This window comes from Lytechinus pictus, chromosome 3, assembly GCF_037042905.1.
Source record: "Lytechinus pictus isolate F3 Inbred chromosome 3, Lp3.0, whole genome shotgun sequence".
Lineage (NCBI taxonomy): Eukaryota > Metazoa > Echinodermata > Echinoidea > Temnopleuroida > Toxopneustidae > Lytechinus > Lytechinus pictus.
This window is the reverse complement of record NC_087247.1, coordinates 33,989,748-34,011,611: the sequence shown is the minus strand read 5'-3', so window position 1 is coordinate 34,011,611 and position 21,864 is coordinate 33,989,748. Positions and strand designations below refer to the sequence as shown.

The window sequence follows — 21,864 nt, the reverse complement described above, 5'->3', positions numbered from 1 at the left end:
TCATTAAGGGTTTTTCAACAATCGCGCGTCCATTAACCCGACTGCTTGAGAAGGGCGTACAATTTGAGTGGAGCGATGACTGTGGGAAAGCTTTTGATGAACTGAAAAAGGCCCTGACTGGTGACAATCTGATGGCGTATCCCAGCAACTCTGGCAGATTCATCTTGGATACCGACGCGTCTGCATTTGGAATTGGTGCAACGCTGTCACAAATCCAATTTAATCATGTGAGTGGGAGGATGGAAGAACGTCCCATTGCTTACGCCAGCAAAACTCTGACAAAAACCCAGCGGCGATATTGTGTGACGCGGAGAGAACTCCTAGCCGTCGTCACATTTGCCCATCATTTTCGTCATTATCTGCTGGGACACAAGTTTACCATCCGCACCGACCATTCATCACTTAGGTGGATCCTGTCTTTCCGAGAGCCGACGGATCAGATGGCCCGTTGGCTTGAGATCCTTGCCCAATTCAATTTTGCCATGGAGCATCGATCAGGAAAGAGTCACGCCAATGCCGATGCACTGTCACGAATCCAATGCAGCCCGGAATCATGCAGCTGTTATGACTTCGAACCTATTTTGGACGCTTTGCCGTGTGGCGGCTGTACAGCTTGCAAGAGGAAGCACCTGGCATGGTCCAGCTTCATTGACTATGAAGATGTTGTGCCACTTATAAATATGCGACGAGTACAAGCAACAAAATCGACCTCAACTGACACTGAAGTCCAATTTCAAGAACCCGATAAAGAGAGTAAGATGTATTGTTCAGAACTAAGACTGATGATCTGGTATGTTTTAATGATTATACATCTTGCTCTCTCTTTCTTTTCTAAGAATATGCGATCCTTCTATCATTCAGTCAAATGTGTTTGTGTAAAAATGTGTAGCAGTACTAGTTGTCAATATGTTAGGCAAGTAACCACAAGAGGAAGGGCAAGAAATACTGCAAGCTCGAATGAATCGAACAAACCAAGTAATGGAAGACCAATTCTAGATAATTTAGGGGTGACTGCATCAAGCCTGTCAACAATTCAAAGGCAAGATAAAGATATTGGTGTTGTTTGGGTTTGGATGAAAGAATCAAATGTGAGACCTAATCGTGAAAAGATACAGGACAAGAGTCCAATAATCAGAAATCTGTGGTTATTGTGGGACCAGCTTGTATTAATTGATGATGTATTATACAAGCGGTATGATGAAGGTCCATCCAAATCACACTTGACACTCGTCACACCTAAATCATTGATAAAGTTGATTTTGGAAAACAACCACGATAATGTGATGTCAGGCCATTTGGGCATGAAGAAATCTTTGAGTCGAATCAGACATCACTATTACTGGTATAAGATGAAAGAAACAGTTAGGAATTACATTCTAGCTTGCAGTGTTTGTGGTGCGAGGAAAAGACCTCACAGGACCCCTCGTGCCCCACTCAAAAACTACCAACAAGGTGCTCCTTTAGACAGAGTTTGTATTGACATCTTAGGACCTTTTCCTGAATCTGAGAGTGGTAACAAATATGTACTGGTAGTGGGTGATACTTTCACTAAATGGATAGAAGCATATCCCATCCCTGATCAGTGTTCAAATACAGTTGCCGATAAGGTAGTTCATGAGTTTATTTCGAGATTTGGAACACCATTCGAAATACACACTGACCAGGGAAGGACATTCGAATCCGCTCTATTTCGTGACATGTGTCATGCACTTAAAATACATAAAACTAGAACGTCAGGTTACCACCCTCAATCGAATGGATTCATAGAGAGATTTAATCAAACTTTAGTCAATATGATTTCGTCATATGTAAGCAAAAATCAAAAAGACTGGGATGGCAACATTAAATTGTTAACAGCTGCTTACCGCAGTACGACTCATGAAACAACAGGGTTCTCTCCCAATTATTTAATGTTGGGAAGAGAAGTGAAAACCCCCCTCGAAGTAGTCCTAGGGTTGCGGCCTGACTCTGTGCCTAATAAGGTTGAAGAGTATGTACTCAAGATGCAAAATGAGTTAGATAGGGCATATGATGTGGCCAGAGATCAAATAGGGAAAACGGCCGAACGACAGAAACAGGATCATGATGTCCGGTTGAGCGAAAATGCATTTAATGTTGGTAACCTGGTCTATTGTCTTGATAAGACAAGAAAGAAAGGTTTGAGTCCTAAATTGAATCCAGAAAAGTGACAAGGGCCATTTGTAGTAGTGAGAAAAATAAATGATTTGTTGTTTGAAATCAAACAAAATAAGTCACGGTCAAAAGTAGTCCACCATGATAGGCTAAAACCGTATGTAAGTAATGACTTGCCTGACTGGGTTTCCAAATTGCAAGAACAAGTTTTATCAGGCAAGAACAGGACAACGAAGTCACGTACTGTCCAAACAATGTTTTAGTTGGTATTTATGAGTATATGTTTTGTGTTGAGAAAGAGCTTGATCTTTTCTTTATTTTCTTTTTCTCTTCATTTTATTCTTATCCCTTGTTTCTTCACTGGCTAACTTTCATCGAATATATAAATTATGTTTCCTTCCTGAACCCCCCCCCCACTGCACAACCACCTCTTCCACTGATAATCGTTAAAGATTGTTTATTATTTGACTGAAGTGAGAATATACACCAAAATCCTAATTTGGGTTCATATTGCTTATAGTTAGGAACTGTTGCTTATATTATATAGATAACAAAGAAGTGTATCGGGGAATCAAGTGATCTCAATCTAACGTTGTGTTAATTACGACACCAAGTAATTTGATGTGTATTGACGAGGTGATGGTTGTTTGTAATTTGGGATACAATAATGATGGAGGTCGCCAATTTGATGATGCCCTGCACCTACACAAAGGTGCCTGAGCTGGTGTTTCCAGGCCGTTTGATTCAAATTGTGCTGATTTATGTATATAACTAGCAACAAAAAGTGTTGAATATTAGGATTGGGTATATCCCTGCATGTTGGTTTCTACTGTTATCTATAATATATTTCCAGTTTATGAGTTGGTTAATCTTATGACAGACCCTAACCCCCCCCCCCCTCTCTCTCCCGTGAAAAAAAACCCCACTTTCCTTCCCACATCTTATTTTCATTTTTTTTCATCTTTTCTATCTCTATCCTTCTTACCTACAGCCTTAATGAACTTGTTATTTTATGCAATGCATATGTACATGTATATAGTTTTTTTTTCTTGCTTTCTTGTTCAAAATATATTTGTTCATGAATAATGATTTATGTTGTTACTCTGAAGATGATGTAAAAGAAATTGTTCTGAGAATGTTGTACACTCATTGACTAATTTGGGTAAATGTTGGTTCATATCTGATTCTGTTCAGTTTCCTTCTCAAATTTATGTATCCGCAGTCTATCTCTGTTTTTTTTTTCTATATTGTAGTCTTTTCTATTAGATCTAGAACTTACTCATGAAATACATTTCAATTATATTCACCTTTTTTTGATTTCAGCTTCAAGATAAAATGTTCTATTAGTTAAACAGTTGTTTTTATCAATGATTATAAAAAGTTTTATTTATTTATTTTTTGTTTTTCACTCTCTTCTGTTCTGGGTAGAAGTATATTGGTATGCATATTACGTAAGCCGTACAAGCACTGATTTCATAATTTACATTATTATTTGTCTTAAGTGTTGTTGTAATCATATTGGGTGTTTGGTTTTGATAGTTATGTAAATGCTTTTGTTGATGTTGTGGTTTTAATTCGATAGGTGATTTAATCCTCAGCTATAGACCTATGATACATTCAATGCCTTTTGTTAGTTATTGAACTAAATTCAGCCACCTTTTTTCCATAGTCTTGAGTATTGAACAATACTTCTTATAACATAAATACTTGTGATATTTGATTTGGTATTTCATTAGTTTATCACTTAAATACTCAATATCAAATGCGATGTATCAACCATCAATCATCTGTATATAAGATAAGTTCCTAATTATTTTGTATTGGGTTTTGTCATTACTCGCATGCTCCTAAGGACATTGTATCTTTGTACATTCACATTTCCCCTTATCTTTTTTTTTTTTCTTTCTCACGCTTTCAAACTGCTGCAAAAACTATATTATAAGATGTGTGTATTGTTGTTACTGTTATTGTTTCAAACCTATACTACATAACATATATATATAGCTATTGTTTTTGGTTTTATTTTTTGGTTTTTATTTTTGGAATGCCACTATGTTTGTATTGAGGGCAATACATTTTTATTGGAGGGGGAGCAGTGTTACGGCCCAGAGTTATGTGTTTCATGACTTAGTTATTAAGCAGCTGTTGTTCGCCCCATCTTATTGAAGTGTAAAGTCTGTTTGTTATTCCCAAGGGGTTTTAGTTCATGTAATATTATTAATGTTAGTAATATGGGAATGACCACTGAGTCAATGCTCCCTTCCTGCTTAACAGGTTACTCCAGCATTTGTTTGCATTTCCCATGGACTGTTCAGTTGTCTCCTCTCTTTCATGTATTCTGCTCTTTTGTACACTCCATGTGATTATCCTTTGTTTACTACTTAATTCTTGTTAAGCTTTCTGTTCTCAAGGGATTGAAATTGGGTGTATTGTTCCTTATATAAACTGTTACAATTGTAGTCCATGTGAGATCAGATCTGCTGGTAGGTTCAATACTAGATTATGGTGATTTGGACATATTGAGTCAGTCTTGATTTTGAAGTGAACAGGAGAACATCTTAACTTGTACCACGCTACCCTCGTAAAATAAAGCAGATGAAATCGTGAACTATATTGTGCAGAGTCTTTTGTGCGTCAAAACAAGTTAACCCAAAGAAAAACGTAACAATATTGTCGTAAAACTAAACTAAACCGTATGAGAAACGAGTGCTCCAATTTTTTTTCCAAATTGAATGTATATCTAGTTCATACAAAGGCGACGGTAGTCATTTTATGGGAGGCAAGACGGCCTGAAATATTATATATATATTTAAATGACACCGCCTCTGTATGATCCAGCTAGAGGCGACCTCGTTTTTTTCCTCTGTAGAATAATGGTGGTATAATGAGTTAAGTTATATACCTAGACCATACCAGGGGCCGTTTCATAAAGCTGTTCGTAAGTAAAGAACGACTTTAAGAACGAATGGTGAACCTTTCTTACGCGCTTAATTATCGTCAATGAATATACCACCCCCCCCCGCATTTTCCACAAGAAAGGATCACCAGTTCTTACAGTCGCTCTTAACTTACGAACAGCTTTATGAAACACCCACCTTGACTATCTTATTGGCATGCTACTTTTATCCTTCTATTTTCTTGCCGTTTCCATCCTTTTCCTCTGATTCTATTGTAGCGGCATGTGTAGAGTATGTGTGAGTGTGTGTGTTTAAGGGGAGGGGGGGGGGGGGCCTCATGGGTTTATATACTATCTACAGTAGATGTTGATAGACAACGCTATTCGTTTTGAAAATCGAAAATGTTCGAGTTTGCGGTCGTCTGTAGATAACAAAGACGATAATAGGTGACGGGGCCGTTTGACTTTCCGATGTGTATTGTTCATGTACCATAAAAAGAAATGTTGAGATGTCTGTCAAATATCTAGTGGCAAGGAAACATACTGCAGTCTATATAATCCATGATCATGTTGCCAAACTAGTTATTGAACAACTTTCGTCATAACAGTGATAAAAGAAAGACACAATAAAGTGTGTTATCATGTAAATTGATCATGCATAATTGTTATTCACAAAATAAAAAGCAAAGAGTGTCCGATCTCAGTTTTAAGACGCAGTCCTATTGCTTTTGATCACGGCACGAAATAATTTCATATTGCATTCACGTAACATACAATTTGTCAATGTTTGCTGCTCGAATCTTGGCTATCATAATTTCAGAAGTTGCCTTGATAATGAGGATTGGTAGCGGGAGGTGGATCATTGCAGACTGGCGGTGCACTCGGTCCTCCCAAACCCCCCTGCACGTGATATCCACCTTTGTCCAATAACGGCGGCGCCTGCATTTGCGCCGGTGAAACTGTCGAAACGTAAGGCGGTGGTTGGTCAACGTGGGGTGCGAATCCAATGTGATGGGGTGAATGGTAGCCGCCTGCTGCACCTGCCGAGATGACGCCTGGTGGTGCCGGGGTGGCGATAGGCGGTGCTGTATAAGGCTGTTGATGGTGCACAGGGGATGCCGTGGTGGCGTGGTGTGGGATGTGGTGTGGTGACGGTTGATGATGTGGAGATTGATGAGGACTCGGGGCCACGCCCACCTGATGGGGATACTGCTGCTTGGGATACGAGTTAGGTACCGCTGAGGGTGGGGCGGCTCGGGGAGTTTCACGAACGACTGGCGTAGCGCTCACCACTGTTCTAGGTCCATCTATAATTTAAAAAAAATGCAATTCGACATTAGAAAGGCAAGAATTTTCTTCCTTTTTTAAATTTCTTAAGGAATCTTAGTATTATTCATAAACGTTACGCAAAATAATATTTATCTCTCCCCTCCCGTTAGTAGAATATAAACAAGGTGTCAATTAAAAAAAAAAAAAAAGAATGAGCATGCAGAACCAATGTAATGACAAGATAGTACTTTCTTTTGGATGCATACGAGTTTTGTATTAAATAGTAATGAATAAACGAGACCCGGGCTTCACAAAGGCCCGGGTAATCGAACGTGGGGCTTATTTTCTATTCTTCTCATTCATAACTGATATCCGTTTATCTTCATCCTCTCCTTCATTACCCCGTAAAACCCATAGAGAATCATTCATATTAATATAGGGTTGTTTGTGATAACATGCAAGAAGTTTGATGCCGGTAATAGGCGGATAAAATGAACAATACTAAAAAAGTAAATCCATGCAAGATGCTTTCAATAAATAATACATTCCAAAAAAAGGAGGAAACCCCAAAATTAAAATAATTCGAATAAAAGAAACTATAGGCCGAAATAGGCATATACGATCATTCAATAAAATATACATGTGCAAGTGATCACGCTGATTGAAATACTTGGAGGCCATGCTTTCCTTCAACATTTGACCAGAAAATTTTATTTAGTTCAGATGTTGTCGAAGTTATGAATGAATATTAATGAAATGTTACGGTTCTAGGATGCCATGGGCGGACGACTGCCCAATTAACTCCTCTTTGAACGAATTGCAGTTTAGGTCTGTTGGAGTACACTGGGAAGATCTCCCCCACCCAGGACTGGTCGATTGTTCGTCATGTTCGTGGGGAATCTTATTATAATTTAAATTGGGAAGTTGTTTTACCGGAGTAGTTGTCCTGTTACGCTAAAGACCACTTCGGTTGAGGTGCTGTTTTTATTGTTATTTGCAACTGAGGGCTTTAAGTATGCCTAACAAAAGAGAATGAATGCACTGACATAGCAACGCACCTGGGTACATTACATAACCCTTCAAAAGTGATTGTATTTATTGAAAGCCTACCCCCCCTAAAGTTATGGCCACAATCAGTATTCATCTGAATTGATTACCAAAATTAAATCATAAAGCATGCATAACGATGCTCTTACAAACACAATTCCGTTGCCTCTTCGTTCCATCTCGTTCTTGCATTCATTCGTCATGCAAACTGTCACTTACGTAAATGTCTAATAACAGGGATATGAGACAGTGGGACAATACGACCAAAGAGACTTGGACCTCGAGCCCTCTCAACACCATTAGCAGGATACGTACTGTAAGCCACGGCCGATTGTCCCGGTCCATTGGCTCTCATACTCCGTCTTCGAGTCTGTTTTTGTTTCCAACAGCAGCAAGAGCAACAGCAGCAACATAGGATGATACCGATGATGAGTGCGATGACGATAGCGATGGAGCCACCGACGAAAGCACCGATGCTATATAGGAAATAAGTGTGAGTTAAATTGATTTAAATTAAACTGGTTAACTGACTTACAAAGTTACAATTTATCAACATTATCGTCTTGAGTGGGAGGGGGGAGGGGGATGGTTAACACGCCCAAAAAGAAATGTTTATTTCTGGCATTCGATTCCTTTCTTATTGGATTTATTTGATTTCCTTAATAAAATTATGATAGTTTCAACTATAATACCATTCCGAGGAGCCAAATCTATGGCAGAATTATCCCAATATATCTAAAAATATCGATCTTTTGGCTTGCTCGTTATGCTCTCAAGAAAATTTTGAGAATGAAGAATGTTTGTATATATATATATATATATATATATATATATATTTATATATGTTTTTCATGATTTGTAATTTTATATCTGTAATAATTATTTTGTAACTGTTGATATTGATTTATATATTCATGAAATGTTGAAAGAAAAAAAAAGATTTTCAGAATGAGGGCAGTGCATTAAAAAAAAAAAGCACACCAAAGTTTTTATCGCAGAGATTTGCCAACCTTTTGTTTTTGAATGGCCAGAGCTATTTGCGAGGCTATTCATTTGGCTTTTGGCATAAGTAAATTCTATTTTTACATCTTGTTTCAGAATATGAATTACAAAGGGACAAGCAAGAGAATGACACATCAAGTGCTTATTTTGATCAGAATATATACCCCCATCTCAAATCAGACACATACTTAATCATTACCATATGCATGATATGTGGTTCGGAAATAAGTGTAAACAGTGATACATGGGAGGGGGCGAGAAAAAAAAAGATACATACATACACAGAGAGAAAGAGTAAGATGAAGTTTAAGAGGAAGAGTAACAAAAGAAGAAGAAAAAGAAGAAGGAGAAGAAGAAGGGGAATAATAATAATAATAATAGTAATAATAATGATAATAATAATAAGAAGAAGGAGAAGGAGAAAGAAAGAAGAAGGTGAAGAAGAAGGAGAAGAAGAAGAAAAGAGAGGAGACAGAGAATGAGAAGGAGGAGGAGGAGAAGAAGAAAAGGTGATGATACTGTTGATTTGAGTCTCAGCATGCTGCAAATAATTTCCAAATAAACCTGATTACAGCCATGTGGTTTATTTAGACAAGCAGTACTTGAGCAGCTGAGAAAGTAGTTGCCCATGTGAATTTGACAAGTCAATTATTATAAGCAACCGCTTCTCCAACTCATGTTCTGTATACTGACGATGCTTACTTGAAGAAAACAAAATAACACGAGTATTCAATGTATTCAATCGTGTGATGAGCTAATTATCATTATTAGGATATACCCGTAATGGACACGAGATGACATAATGAAGAACACTGAATGAAGTCTTTTATTTCAAAATGCATAAAATATCAATAATAAGAAAAGTAAAATGAAACCTTTTGTGTTGTTAAACTGAGAATAAACATGATAAAGGGTGTCTTACTATGATAATTCAGTAATGTTGTATTTATATTCGTTACGAATTTGCATTTAGATTTTAAAGGAGTATGAAACCTTAGGAACAAGTGGGTTTTACGTGGAAACAGAAAAATCAAAGAATAACATCAAATCGGACAAATAATTAGAAAGTTATGAGCACTTGAATATTGCGATCAGTAATGCTAAACCTCATTGGCAGTGCGACAAAGATGTGTGATGTCACATGTGAACAACTTTCCCTTTGATGGACTATGGAATACCCCCAAAATGTCTCTTTTCGCTTTTCCTTATGGGGATACAAACTCTTTATCCATAATGTATTCTTAATACATCTGTATTACATGCCCTCCTATAGAAAGAATATGGTCTACTATTAGATGTGATACAATAGGCAGTTTAAGTGAAATATATATACAAAATTAATGGGAAAGTTGTTCACATGTGACATCACACATTTTTTTTCGCATTGCCATTACAATAATTATCTAAACTTCAAATCCTCATAACTTTCTTATTATTTATTCAATTTTTCTCAAATCTTCGATGATCTATTTTTTTTTATATTTGTGTTTTCGCACAAGCTATCTTGTTTCAAAGGTTTCATTTCCCTTTAATTTCCATTTATAAGCAACACATGTATAGACATGACCGTAACCATGCTGGGGCACAAATAAGTAAAATTAAAGAATACAGAATACATTAAAGCGAGGGAGCAAAGCGACTGAGAACCCCCCCCCCCTGTACCTTCCGCTGCTACGTACGGTCATGCATGTATCCGCAATGGAGAAGACTTAATAACAATCATGATGATATCGGTCCTCTGTTTGATATAGGCCTAACCAAATATATTTCACTTTGCACAAATTATATTCATATTCTTGTCGATGGAATAAAAGATGTTGAAAATACAGCAAAGACAAGAAAGGAAAGTCTTACACTCATACGCTAGATGACTATACCAGTCTTGGCATCGACATAGCATTTTACGATCTAACGTAGATAATCTAGCAAGATCAAAACATGGTATACAAGAGGGTGATCCTTCTCACACGCGTGGGTGCGACTTCCTACATAAAGACATCCCTCAAAATCCACTCTTAAACTGATATTAGATTAGATTAACATCCACGCAATGTGCATTCCTACGATGGTATGTATTTATCATCTAAATTATGTTTTGTTGCGTGTCTTCGTGAAAAAATGATAGACCCTTTAGCACGTGGGCATCATTATTTTGGTTTTCTGGAAAGGGATGATGATAATGATGATGATGATGATGTTCAGGTCAAATCTATATAGAAACAGATCAAAATTATCAAAAAACAATCATGAGAAAGAGTCCACCAAGAAAACTGGCAATGCAAGAATGATTTTGAAATGAGAAATAAAACACAAACAAAATACGGAATGTAGTGCTTCTCATTAAATAGGGATGCAATTTAAAAAATTGTGCAATTTAGAAGTTTCATTGTAAATGTGCATTTTTGTAATTTGTAAGAGGTGCAAAAACACATTTTTATCAAAACATATGAATATATTCCAAGCTGAGGACAAAATCGCATCAGGCGAACATGCCCCTTGATCTGCTACTGAAATGTTTCAATACAGGGGGAGCGGTGGGGGGGGGGGGGGGGTGTAATGCAGCCTCTCAGGTTTCCAACCTGGTCATTTCAATATACATTTTAATATGGCTAGGGGTAAACATGGTGATTGGCCTCGTACAATCAACCGGAGATGAGCTCGTACACAATCATCATGTTCATCAACCGCCTGCCGGGGGCTCAATATTAGGAAAACCCTCTTCATTCTAGATACCATTTCTTCTCCGTAATGTCTTTATCTTTTCAATATCTGTTGTCCTTTATCTCATCTCTTATGTCGTATTCATCATTATCATTTTTTTTTCAATTTATTTTTCATTCTTCAACATAAGACAAATAATTACATGATAAATTAATTCAATTTAAATAAAAGCATGAACAAAATTCAACATTAAATAAATAATATACATATTCAAATAAGTGATTCAAATATAAATTAACATGCATGTCAAATTTAAATCAATATAATTGAATATAATTAAATCAATATAATCATATCATGAGAAGAATGGAATGGAAGAATTTCTCTGTGCCCAGCTATAATTTTTCTTTTCTCGTCTCAATCTTGTTCCCCCCTTTTTAAACTATCTTTCCTTCAATCCTTCTAGCTTCTATATAGTCCCCTCCCAATATTTGTCTTGTATTCTAATGACCCCCACTACAGTATTTTATATTTCCCAGTTTATGCTGCCCTACTTCGATTTATTTCCCTCTCCCATTCAGTTCGTTATCTCCCCCCCTTTTTTATCCCCCCTTAGGAAATTCTCCTCCAAGTCATCATCTCGCCATCTTCGAACACGATCTCTGTCTCCTCTGTGCAAAATGACTTTCTTCCCTATACAATAATATCAGGAGCAACTTCGCCTCCTCAGCATATCAGATCGCATACTGAGATTTCAAGATGACATGGCATATAGCAAAGAACGTATAGTTCAGTCAAGAGGATTATGATGAAGATTACTTATGTTGACGGCTATAATGATGATGATAATGATGATGATGACGATGATGATTATGATGATGACGATGATGATGATGATAATTATGATGATGATATGACGATGATATGATGATAATGATGATAACTGTGGTGATGATGACGCCGATGATGTTGCTGATGATGATGACGATGATAAAGATGTTCATGATAAAGATATTGATGACAATAAACTATGGTAATATTAATGATGATGATAGGGGTGAAGATAGTGATGGTGACGACGGCGATGATAATGATTATCACGCTGTAATATCGGGAATATTGATAGGAATATCAAGATAAGTCAATTTTGGAAGGAGGAAGAAGATGACAAAGTTGATAGCAATTAAAACTAATGTATTACTCATGACAAAGGATTATAAACGATGATGAAGATTACACTATTGACCTGACTGCACAAAATTATTTATTACTATCTAAATCCTGCCTCCTATTTCCAAATACATATCCAACGGTCTGATTTTAACAAAATTCACCGGAGTTTTGCTCAATTAATAATTTTTATGTGAAAATGTAATTGTTCCATCATATCAATATGCATGAGTTCATATATTACAAGAATGATTCATTACAAGTGTACGGAGTAAATTACTTTTTATATTTACATAATATACAATTCTCAATTAAGAAAATGTTACCCCTCTGATTATGAAAAAGACATTATTTTGATATCAAATGAACTGCATTCTCTACTAACTTGATTTTTTGTTTCCTCGAAACGGATGCTTTAGTTTTTGTATCTCTCTTTTAAAATGATATTCTGATAAAAGAGACTAAGCTAAAATCGTCACATTTCCACTGATTTTCACGATATTGTCTTGAAAAACACGGAAAATGGTGGAGGATTTACCCCAGTACTGATTCACCCCCCCCCCTTTAGATCGAAGCGTACAACGTGATTGCATACGATGGAATAGTTATAGAATGAGAGCGTAGGAGGACCGGCAGGGTCGATTTCAGAATTGATTAATCCATACCTCTGAACTTGTCTTGAGGTAAAGTTTAATATCCCAGCAAGGAATCATGATGGTCTGATCCGAAGCTTATATATATTGCGGTTTCATAAACATAAAAACCTTCATGCAGGTTTATGTACATTGATATAAATTCATAAGATTATCGACAGAACTGGGATTTATGAAAGCGGGAAGTACTATTATGCGAGAGGACGAGGAGAGAGAGAGGGATGGAAAGGATGGATTTGGCAGAGATGAAATGAAGACTGTGAGAGCGAAAGAGGAGATGCATGGATCGCATTTTTAACATATCAAGTCTATTTGATATGGACGTAACGAAAAATCTACTGTTTATCATAACTGCATAATAATTCATTGCTATGCATTCCCGTTCTTACTCATCAGCGAGATGAGCTTTGATCTGACTGATATTGACATCATAAATGAGAGTGAGAGGCATTTGAACACGACGGGGTGCATTTGGGGTCAAGTGCTTCGACTATTTGGGATATTTCAATACCAACAGATTACTGTAACATATAACTTCTACATATTCTAACCCCTAAAATAAAGAACTATAACCTTCGTCATTATGGAGACTATGATTATATTGTTTTATTTAATTTAAAGTACTATACTGTGTGGAAAATGAACATAGTATTGTTGTTTACGATAATTAGCGAACTGGTTCAATTAGGCGCCCCCGAATATAATAAAGTGCTTTTCAGAATATGACGGGGTGATTTCCCCAAAGTAGGCTGAACCGTGATCCATGGCCTGAGACAACCTTCTACATCTACCTAGTAGAAGATGGTCACATTATTCGTAAGAAGGTGTTTGGCAAGCAGCTGTCCCGGTGTTCACAGCACTTGTTTTCAAACATGGTTAAACAGTGTTCTCTACAGAGGACGCAACCCCGTCGCTTTGATAAGGCCTGACTTACACCTAAAAAGTGTAAACGGAATTTTGCCGACTACTTGAAATAATCGTTGGTTGAGACTGTCAAATGAAATTTTGTTTATGATGCTTGCTCAATTGAATACGTTAAGAACAGAGAATGTCATCAATTGTTTTTATAAGAAAAGTAACATCGTACAATAAAAAAAACCCACTTTCTCAAGTGTTATCAAATATTAAGCTGTTTTCGCAATAATATTCTTTGCTTTCTGTATGTTATTTTTTTCACTTTCCTCACTCTTCTTAATAGAGCTCTGGATCAATTATCTGGTGAATTCTCTTTATGAATAGTTATTTCGTTTATCATCAGGATCATTGTTAATTTCAATTTCCTTTCTGTTTTTTTTGTACGTTGTTTTTGTATTTTTACTCCCTCGTCTGTGTTTTTTTTCTTGTATGTGATTTATGTTCTGTTCCTAACTTCATGAAGAAGTATAATCTAGTACTAGTATAGCCATGCCATGATTGCATCAAGCCTTTGATCACAGATATAATTGAATGACGTCATAACCTGATTTGTTCTTTGTCTCGCATTGCATTGAAGGAAGTTTGATCTTTCCAGAGGTCATCTGATTAGCGAGAGTGAGACCACGTGACAATTGATCAAATTGATTTGTTGGCCTCAAAATGACTTCGACGTTCATTTAATTGCTACTCTGATGGCAAAGTTTAAATTATGAAAACTATAGTATGTAACAAATAAAATCTTGCCTAAGATGGCTTTAACGAAAAAAGTTGCAAAAGAAAATGAAGATGAATAGAACAAGAAAGTGAAATTGGGGCACTTCTTTTTACACTTATAGAGTCACTATTTCAATAAATTATTCTTATTATCTAAAAATTTACGAGGCCGCCATCATCATCATCAAGCCTAATCGTTCACGATGGCGGTCTCCTGCATCCCTTTAAATAATCATCTTGTTTTGAAAAATGTATAATACATCTTGTTGATATTTATTTTCACTATTCATACTATTACCTTTGTTTATTGTATGCATGTATTTTGTAATTTTGATACTGAAGTGAATGCAGAAATAAATAAAATCAAATCAAATCAAACTTCGCAGTTGTGATTATCTACGGCGAAATATATAATTTTAACACTAAATCTAATATTCTTCAGAAATAACTGCACATTTTTGTTTGAACGAACTATGGATATGATAGATTTTATCATATCTTCCTGAAAAGCGTGTCGCTTGAGATTGAAATTCAGATATCTTGTGTTATGAATTTAATTTTACAGTGTCGGCCCACTATCATCATGGTCAAAATATGATGTAGCATGATGATATTTCAATTAGAATGAGTTAAAAATAAACTCAAATCACCGAGTACATATTAAAAACACACACCTCCAAATGTAGTTGACAAAGAAGGCGATATTCTGAGGCCCACCGACACGATGAGCATAATAACATAATAATAAGCATAATGTACGTGAACATTAAAGATATTATATAAGTAAACAAATTATTGTGATGAACCTCGGCAAAATCTCTTCTATCTGTCTTATAAGGTGACGTAAGTGAGAACAGGTGTGTGTACGTTGCTCCAGGTTAGAAACACAGAGACTTTGAGAGCGTGGTATGACAGGCATCCCTCGTTACGTGTTCAAAATTAGGGCGTAGACAGAATTTTCGGTATCTGGGAGGCAGGAGGTGATGGCAGCGCGTCGGCAGCGGATAAGGGGCAGGGGCGGATCCAGCTTTCGCCAGTAGGGGGGGGGGGCGAAAACGATTTTCTCCCACATTTCCCCCGATCGACCGCGCAAAGATGATTTTTGTTTGTTTCTTTGCAGGGGTAGTCATAACAGTCACTTCTTAGCTTTATTCTTATAAAACAACATAAATAATAGTCTCATAAGTTCTACTTAGTTCGAGCGCGAAGCGCGACCTAAAATTTTGGGAAATTTCATGAATTTTGTCCTGAAAATTGAACATTATGTGCAATGTTTGTGCTCCTAAGCAAGATGCATAATAAGATAAGAGTTACCGCGAGCGTGAAGCACGAGCAGAACATTTTAATATCCTTTCTGGCCTGATCGAAAAGGGCCCGTGAAGGACTGATTGCAGTCAGCCATAAAGACGATAATATTTCAGTAATCAAATAATCAGAGCGCGAAGCGTGAGCTGATAATTTTTGATATTCCGACCTTAAAAATTGACATTCTAAGCTCCTTTTTGTAATTTTGAACGGTGATCGGTGTATAGCTTAACAACTGGTGCGAGCGCGCGAAGCGTTTCTCTCAAGTTAAAAAGGACATCTTTTTGGGGGGTTGCCAAATAATAGGGGGGCCAAGCTGGCCCCCATTGGATCCGCGCCTGAGGGGGGGGGGGGTGATCTGAAAAACCAACTATTCAGAGATTATTATGTCAGAGCGATGATGAGGGTTGGATGATTTTGACCTCATATAGCGAAGCATCAGACAAGCATAATTCCCTTTAATATTCTCCACACCGTCGTGTGCTCTGTGCAATCCGCTCTATCCATAAGGGCATGACATAGCCACCCTACATCACGTAATTCATTAATTATCATGGAAATCATTCCGTCAGTCAATTAATTTTCATGTGATTTCCTGTTTGAACCCGATAGAATCTCATCGTCATAGTCACGAAGGAAAATACAGAGAGGAGGTCATGATGACCTGCTCACAAAATATTATAAATTTCAGTACATAATTTATGCAGAAATGATAATAAAGGTGAAAGTACAGACCGTCGGAGTGACATGGGGGGGGGGGGAGGAGGCTGTTGAAAGGGTGTCCGAAAACAAATGACAATTCTATCATAACTATACTTTGTGTGCCCACAATCAACCCTTTTGAGCAGCTCCCTGGATGGCATTATCCTAACCTGTGATTTTCATACCGTTTCCAAGATCATGATTTATGATTCAGTGTGGAGCAATTATCAATACTTACTTGAAATGTTCTAAGAAATATCCAGTGGGTTTGCTGCAACAGTATTTGTATGTTGCAGAACCACAGCAGTAGATGTTCTTGAGAGCATCTTCTATAGCATCTGGTCCTGGACAATGTTTACTGGTGTGGTAGGTCCCAGCGTCATCAACGTAGGCTTCACAGAATTCACCCGCTATCAAATCGAAAATATTGATATTCACAATAGCATTTTCATAAAAAGAATAACTAAAAAAAAAACCCACCCCAAAACAAGATAGCAATAAGAAGTTCGATCCGAACGGAGGATTTGGAGTGAAAGGGGAAAAAAAGTCAATGCCATTAACCCCAGACAGAAGGAGAGAGAGAGAGAGAGAGGGAGAGGGGGGAGGGGTAGAGAGTGTGTGTGTGTGTGTTGGGGGCAAAATAATAATAATAATGATGATGATAATGATAATAATAAAATAATAATGATAATAGTAATGATAATAATGATAATAATAATGATAATAATGATAATAATGATGATAATAATGATAATAATAACAATGATGATAATAATGATACTACTACTACTATATACTAATACTACTATATACTACTACTACTACTATTACTACTACTACTACTAATGATAATAATAATAATTCCACCACCGCCGCCACTATATCATACTACTACTATAACTTCTACTATGCTACTACTACTACTACTTCTACAACTTTGCTCTTGAAATAAATAAGAACGTTTTTAAGAAACTTACAAATCAGATTTGTAAGAAAAGGACTCCTATAACTAAGGGAAATTATAACAAAGAGCCTATAACCTTAGGAAAGAAAACTTCCAAAAGATGTCAGCAATCTTAATTTTTTTTTAAAGGTCTGAAAAATAAAAATACGACTTTTTGTTGTTGAAATTTACTTACTCGTACCGCTATCCTGCCCTTTGAAAACATCAGGCAACTCCGGGAGTTCAAAATCCATCTTGTATTAATCCAACTTATATCTCGTTTAATATCCACAATGCACACTATTAAACACTCCAAGACAAGAAATTAGAGTAGCATTAAAAAATGTGAGCACATCACATCATTAATGAAGATAATAAGGGAAAGCAAAATTGTGGCCCTTTTGATGCAGAGTTCCGTAACAAAAACGGATAATTTAGAGATCCTACGCCACAAGAAATAACAATTTAGCGTTGATTATAAAACTTCTTTGATCGTCGACGATTCTTTGTGCGCTTAATTCACGTCCTCAAACTTTGCGGGGTGTGAAAGTTTCCCCCTTGCGTCATCAGGGGGCTTTACACAAAGCACAGAGGCGATACGAGTATGTCTCGATGGACTAGCTGAAGTTGAAGATATGCTGAATTTGTATATTGATTAATTTTCTGTTAAAAGACATTTCCAGGACTAAGTGTATTCTGTGCCTTAATACATCATTGTGATATACAATCGTAGTTTGGTAATATTTCATGAAAATAAATGTTTGCTCACATTTTTGACCGTCGTTTTCAAGTTGTTTGTAAAGTCATGCATAACTATACGCAGAGTTTTATGAAACTGCCATCGGGATTTGGGGATCGAATATATTTGTGAGTCAACCCCATAACAAGTATATCTAAACTTCCTTGACGTGGATGATGTGGGGGGCAATACAAGACCCTATTCACATGATTATGGTATATTCAGTTCGGTTAAGGTTAATTAAGATTCACATCCTTTCAGGAGATGTATACAAACTCTTTCTGTTTCATAATTCCATTTCGTATTTTACAGCTTACCTTACTTTAGGTACAATTTTATGTTGGGAAAAATTATTAAATGGAAAAAGTAAAAAAAACGTTTTGATTGGCTTTGTAGAAGTACACACGCCATGTTCTAGATAGAGATTAGGTTCTTTAAGCATTATATTAAGTTGACCACGCTCTTTTCATAATTAACATCGATTTGCACATTTTTATTTGTGAAATAAATATCTTGTTATCCTTATGCATTTATGGACCAGCTTGGACTTATTGAACCAATAAGGGTTCAATGAAATAAACCAACTGTGAACGAATTGGTGATCGGTATTTTCATGTGAATAATCGCTTCCGACATTAATGTCATTAAAACCATAATATGAAGACACCCATTATGATAATGAAAGAGGGAGGGGGGCATTTTAGGGGCCAAGAAGGGAAAGACCAATAGCCAAGGCAGGATGTTATTTTATTCAAGTCCGACGCTCTCAAAAAGACGAAACAATTATGACGTATGTGTGTTTGTCTGATAAGTACTAATTAGTCCTTTCCACGTGTAGCTCACAGAATATCAACTGAGGTCATATTCTAAAATGTAGGCCTTTACATCATTATTATTCTTATTAAATGTTTCAAATGCTGTTTTCCATTCATATTAATATCATCTTGTTACAAAATGACTAACTTCATTTTTTAAAAAGGAAAATGGGTTTTAATGATCTTTATTATGCTATATATATGACTAATTGCCCAGCAAATCATTTTATTGCCTATATGGCGCCACATAAATTGTAAAGAATATTTTGAGATAACTATGTTCAATTGATGATTGATGATTTCACTTTATATCTTTAAATAATAAGATTACATTAAAGATTTTATCAAACTGAATCAACCACAATTTGGGAGTATCATATTGTTACTGAATTTTGTGTGCCCATCCATGCCTCTTTGCCTAAAGCAAATGAAAGCGGAAGTTCATTTTAATAGCATGTATTATATAGACATGGTATTATGTAATAATTTTTTTTTTTTCATTCTTTATTTGTATTTATTTATTCATTTATTTATTAATTCATTTATTCACTTTTTTTTTTTTTTGGGGGGGGGCTGCTACTTGGGGCCTAGAAAGCTATGACTTTAGTAATGTCATAAAGCCTACAAGAAAAATGTTCTGTGGATATGCATGGGGATGGCAGACTTCTGTAGCTGGCCAGGTATTGGTGTCTATAATATCAACTGCCCCGTCCCGGCGATAATCATTGATTCGAATTGTTATGTGATGGGGCGTAGCGACCCAGCAAATAAACATCACATATTGAAACTGTTTAAGAATGCATTTGAGAACATATTGGTATAATAATAATAATAATACCAACATGCTTATATAGCGCATATCACTGCCAAATGCGTCCCTATATGCGCTTTTGAAGGAGACAGAAAAGGCATTTTAAAAAAGGAGAAATTTGCTGGAAATCGTGGCACTAACTAATTTTTTTAAAATAAGTATGTCTTCAAAGTGGATTTAAACTTGGGTGGAGAAGAGTTCTTTACATATGATGGGGTGGTATTCCAAAGTGAAGGGGCAGCATGGGCAAAGGATCGTTTTGCATAAAACTTGGTCTGAACACAAGGGCAATTTAAACGATCCTTCTGAGCTGATCTAATATTACGATTAGTATAATGGTATGGTATTTTATTTTACAATGGAGGGGGGGGGGGGCAAGACTGGCAATCAGAAAAGGATCTGTTACTCTATGTGTTTAAATTATAGGGACTATGCGAGAGAGTGTAGAGAACTAGCAATAATTTTTTAATATTTTCAAGGGCGAAACTTAATATTTGAGATAAATTTTAATATACAGTATAAGGTATAACAGAGTATTGCAAAGAACGTGGTTTTAACGACACTGCCACTTAAAAATAATTATTGATTAATATATTCAAGGGAAAATGGTGACCGAAGAGAGTGTTTTAAAGTGAAGCTTGACATTTGGAGCATTCTGTTATCACATAGCTTTGATAGTTAAATAGCGGATTGATGGAATATAGAAAAGTGTGATTTAAACATTTGTTATGATCGATGCAAATAATAATGTTTAATAATAAATAACCAAGCTTTAGTCAGATTAGCTTACATATACAATTATCCCCATTCATGTATCATTTAAGTTAGATATTATTACGTATATAGATAGCACCTTACCTGTTTGGATTATCCAAGATAAAAGCTGCGAGGTGATAAAGAAAACGCTTAAAATTGTCTTACAATCCAAGAAAGACATCTCAACCAAGATCTCAATACTGCATCCAACCCTGCATCAATAAACTGCCATCCACCGCGTACGAATGAGAATCGGTGATGAATATATCCAAATTATCCAAACCGCAAAATGGGATGGCCCTTTTCTTTAAGATCAGGACTAATCGATATTATAATGTTAAAAAGCAAGTCGACTGAATGTGTAGTGTATGCATGATAGTAAATTTTCTACTACAATGCATGCATCATCTCACACGCATAGATGCAGGTAATAATGTTGTCCACTTGGAAAAGAGATCAGACGATCGAAGCGAATTTATAGCTACCCCCTGAGGAAATAAAAGGTGCGTAAACCTCACGGGACGCATCGAAGATGAACGCCAGCGATAGACATGCGTAGGCATATATGCCTATTTAAGAATTGGTGAACATAATTACATTTTGATGCGATTATTGGTCAAAATTACCAATGTGTTTGTGAGTATTAATTACATTCGATTCTCTGATGCATATCTTTCCTAAGGAACCTGCTGATTTTACAAGCTTTTCTGGTAGGTTCCTTCATTATTTACTATATATTGTCCTCAAAGTCACTGACTCTTCTGTTGTATTTCAAATAGGCAAATGTGGTATTATCAACATTGATATGTACACTCTTAAAAAGGTTGGGCAAAAAAGGCCAAATTTTTAACCATCACCATGATCACTGGGCACATACTGTCCACACAACTATTGGTTAAAATCTGTCCAAATTGGGTAATAAAACTAATAATTGGGAAATAAATTTGCCCAATTAGATATTAATCGCCCAGAATATATTTTACCAACATACATTACCCAACACAGTGGACAGTGTGTTGCCCAACATTTTTAAGTGTGTATGCTTTTCCCTTTACTTATATTATGTGCAAAAAGTGAAGTATAGGCCTACAATAAATCAAAATTCAAATACAAAAAGATCAATGTCTAACGTTTTTCGAGTCATTCTAAACCAGTAATTTGGTAATAATGACCAAAAACATCTACAGCTTGAGATTTGATACCATTCCTGCAGTTCTTCTGTGGATTTCATTTTGACATCAAAGAGATGATTATGATTCAAATTGAGGCATACTAAATAGATTGATTATTATTGAATACCCTCTCTGATGCAGGCCTACGAGAATACAGATTA

The 21,864-nt window shown here is 36.2% G+C and overlaps 1 protein-coding gene across 4 annotated transcripts; it reads right to left on the bottom strand.

Moving 5' to 3' along the window:
- Positions 1–4,224: 4,224 nt before the first annotated feature.
- LOC129256358 (protein shisa-like-2A) lies at positions 4,225–20,983 on the bottom strand. 4 transcript variants are annotated; one of them, XM_064096874.1, is made up of 5 exons: positions 20,634–20,700; positions 17,607–17,720; positions 16,706–16,877; positions 7,565–7,821; positions 4,225–6,336 (listed from the first exon to the last, which is right to left on the bottom strand). In XM_064096874.1, the coding sequence occupies exons 2-5, from the start codon at positions 17,662–17,664 to the stop codon at positions 5,846–5,848; spliced, it is 978 nt and encodes a 325-aa protein (XP_063952944.1). In that variant the 5' UTR covers positions 17,665–17,720; positions 20,634–20,700; the 3' UTR covers positions 4,225–5,845. The 4 variants fall into 4 exon arrangements, with proteins under 4 accessions (XP_063952944.1, XP_063952945.1, XP_063952941.1 ...); XM_064096875.1 differs by lacking the exon at positions 17,607–17,720 and having other exon boundaries at positions 7,661–7,821; positions 20,634–20,983; XM_064096871.1 differs by lacking the exon at positions 17,607–17,720 and having other exon boundaries at positions 20,634–20,798.
- Between the last annotated feature and the right edge of the window lie 881 nt (positions 20,984–21,864).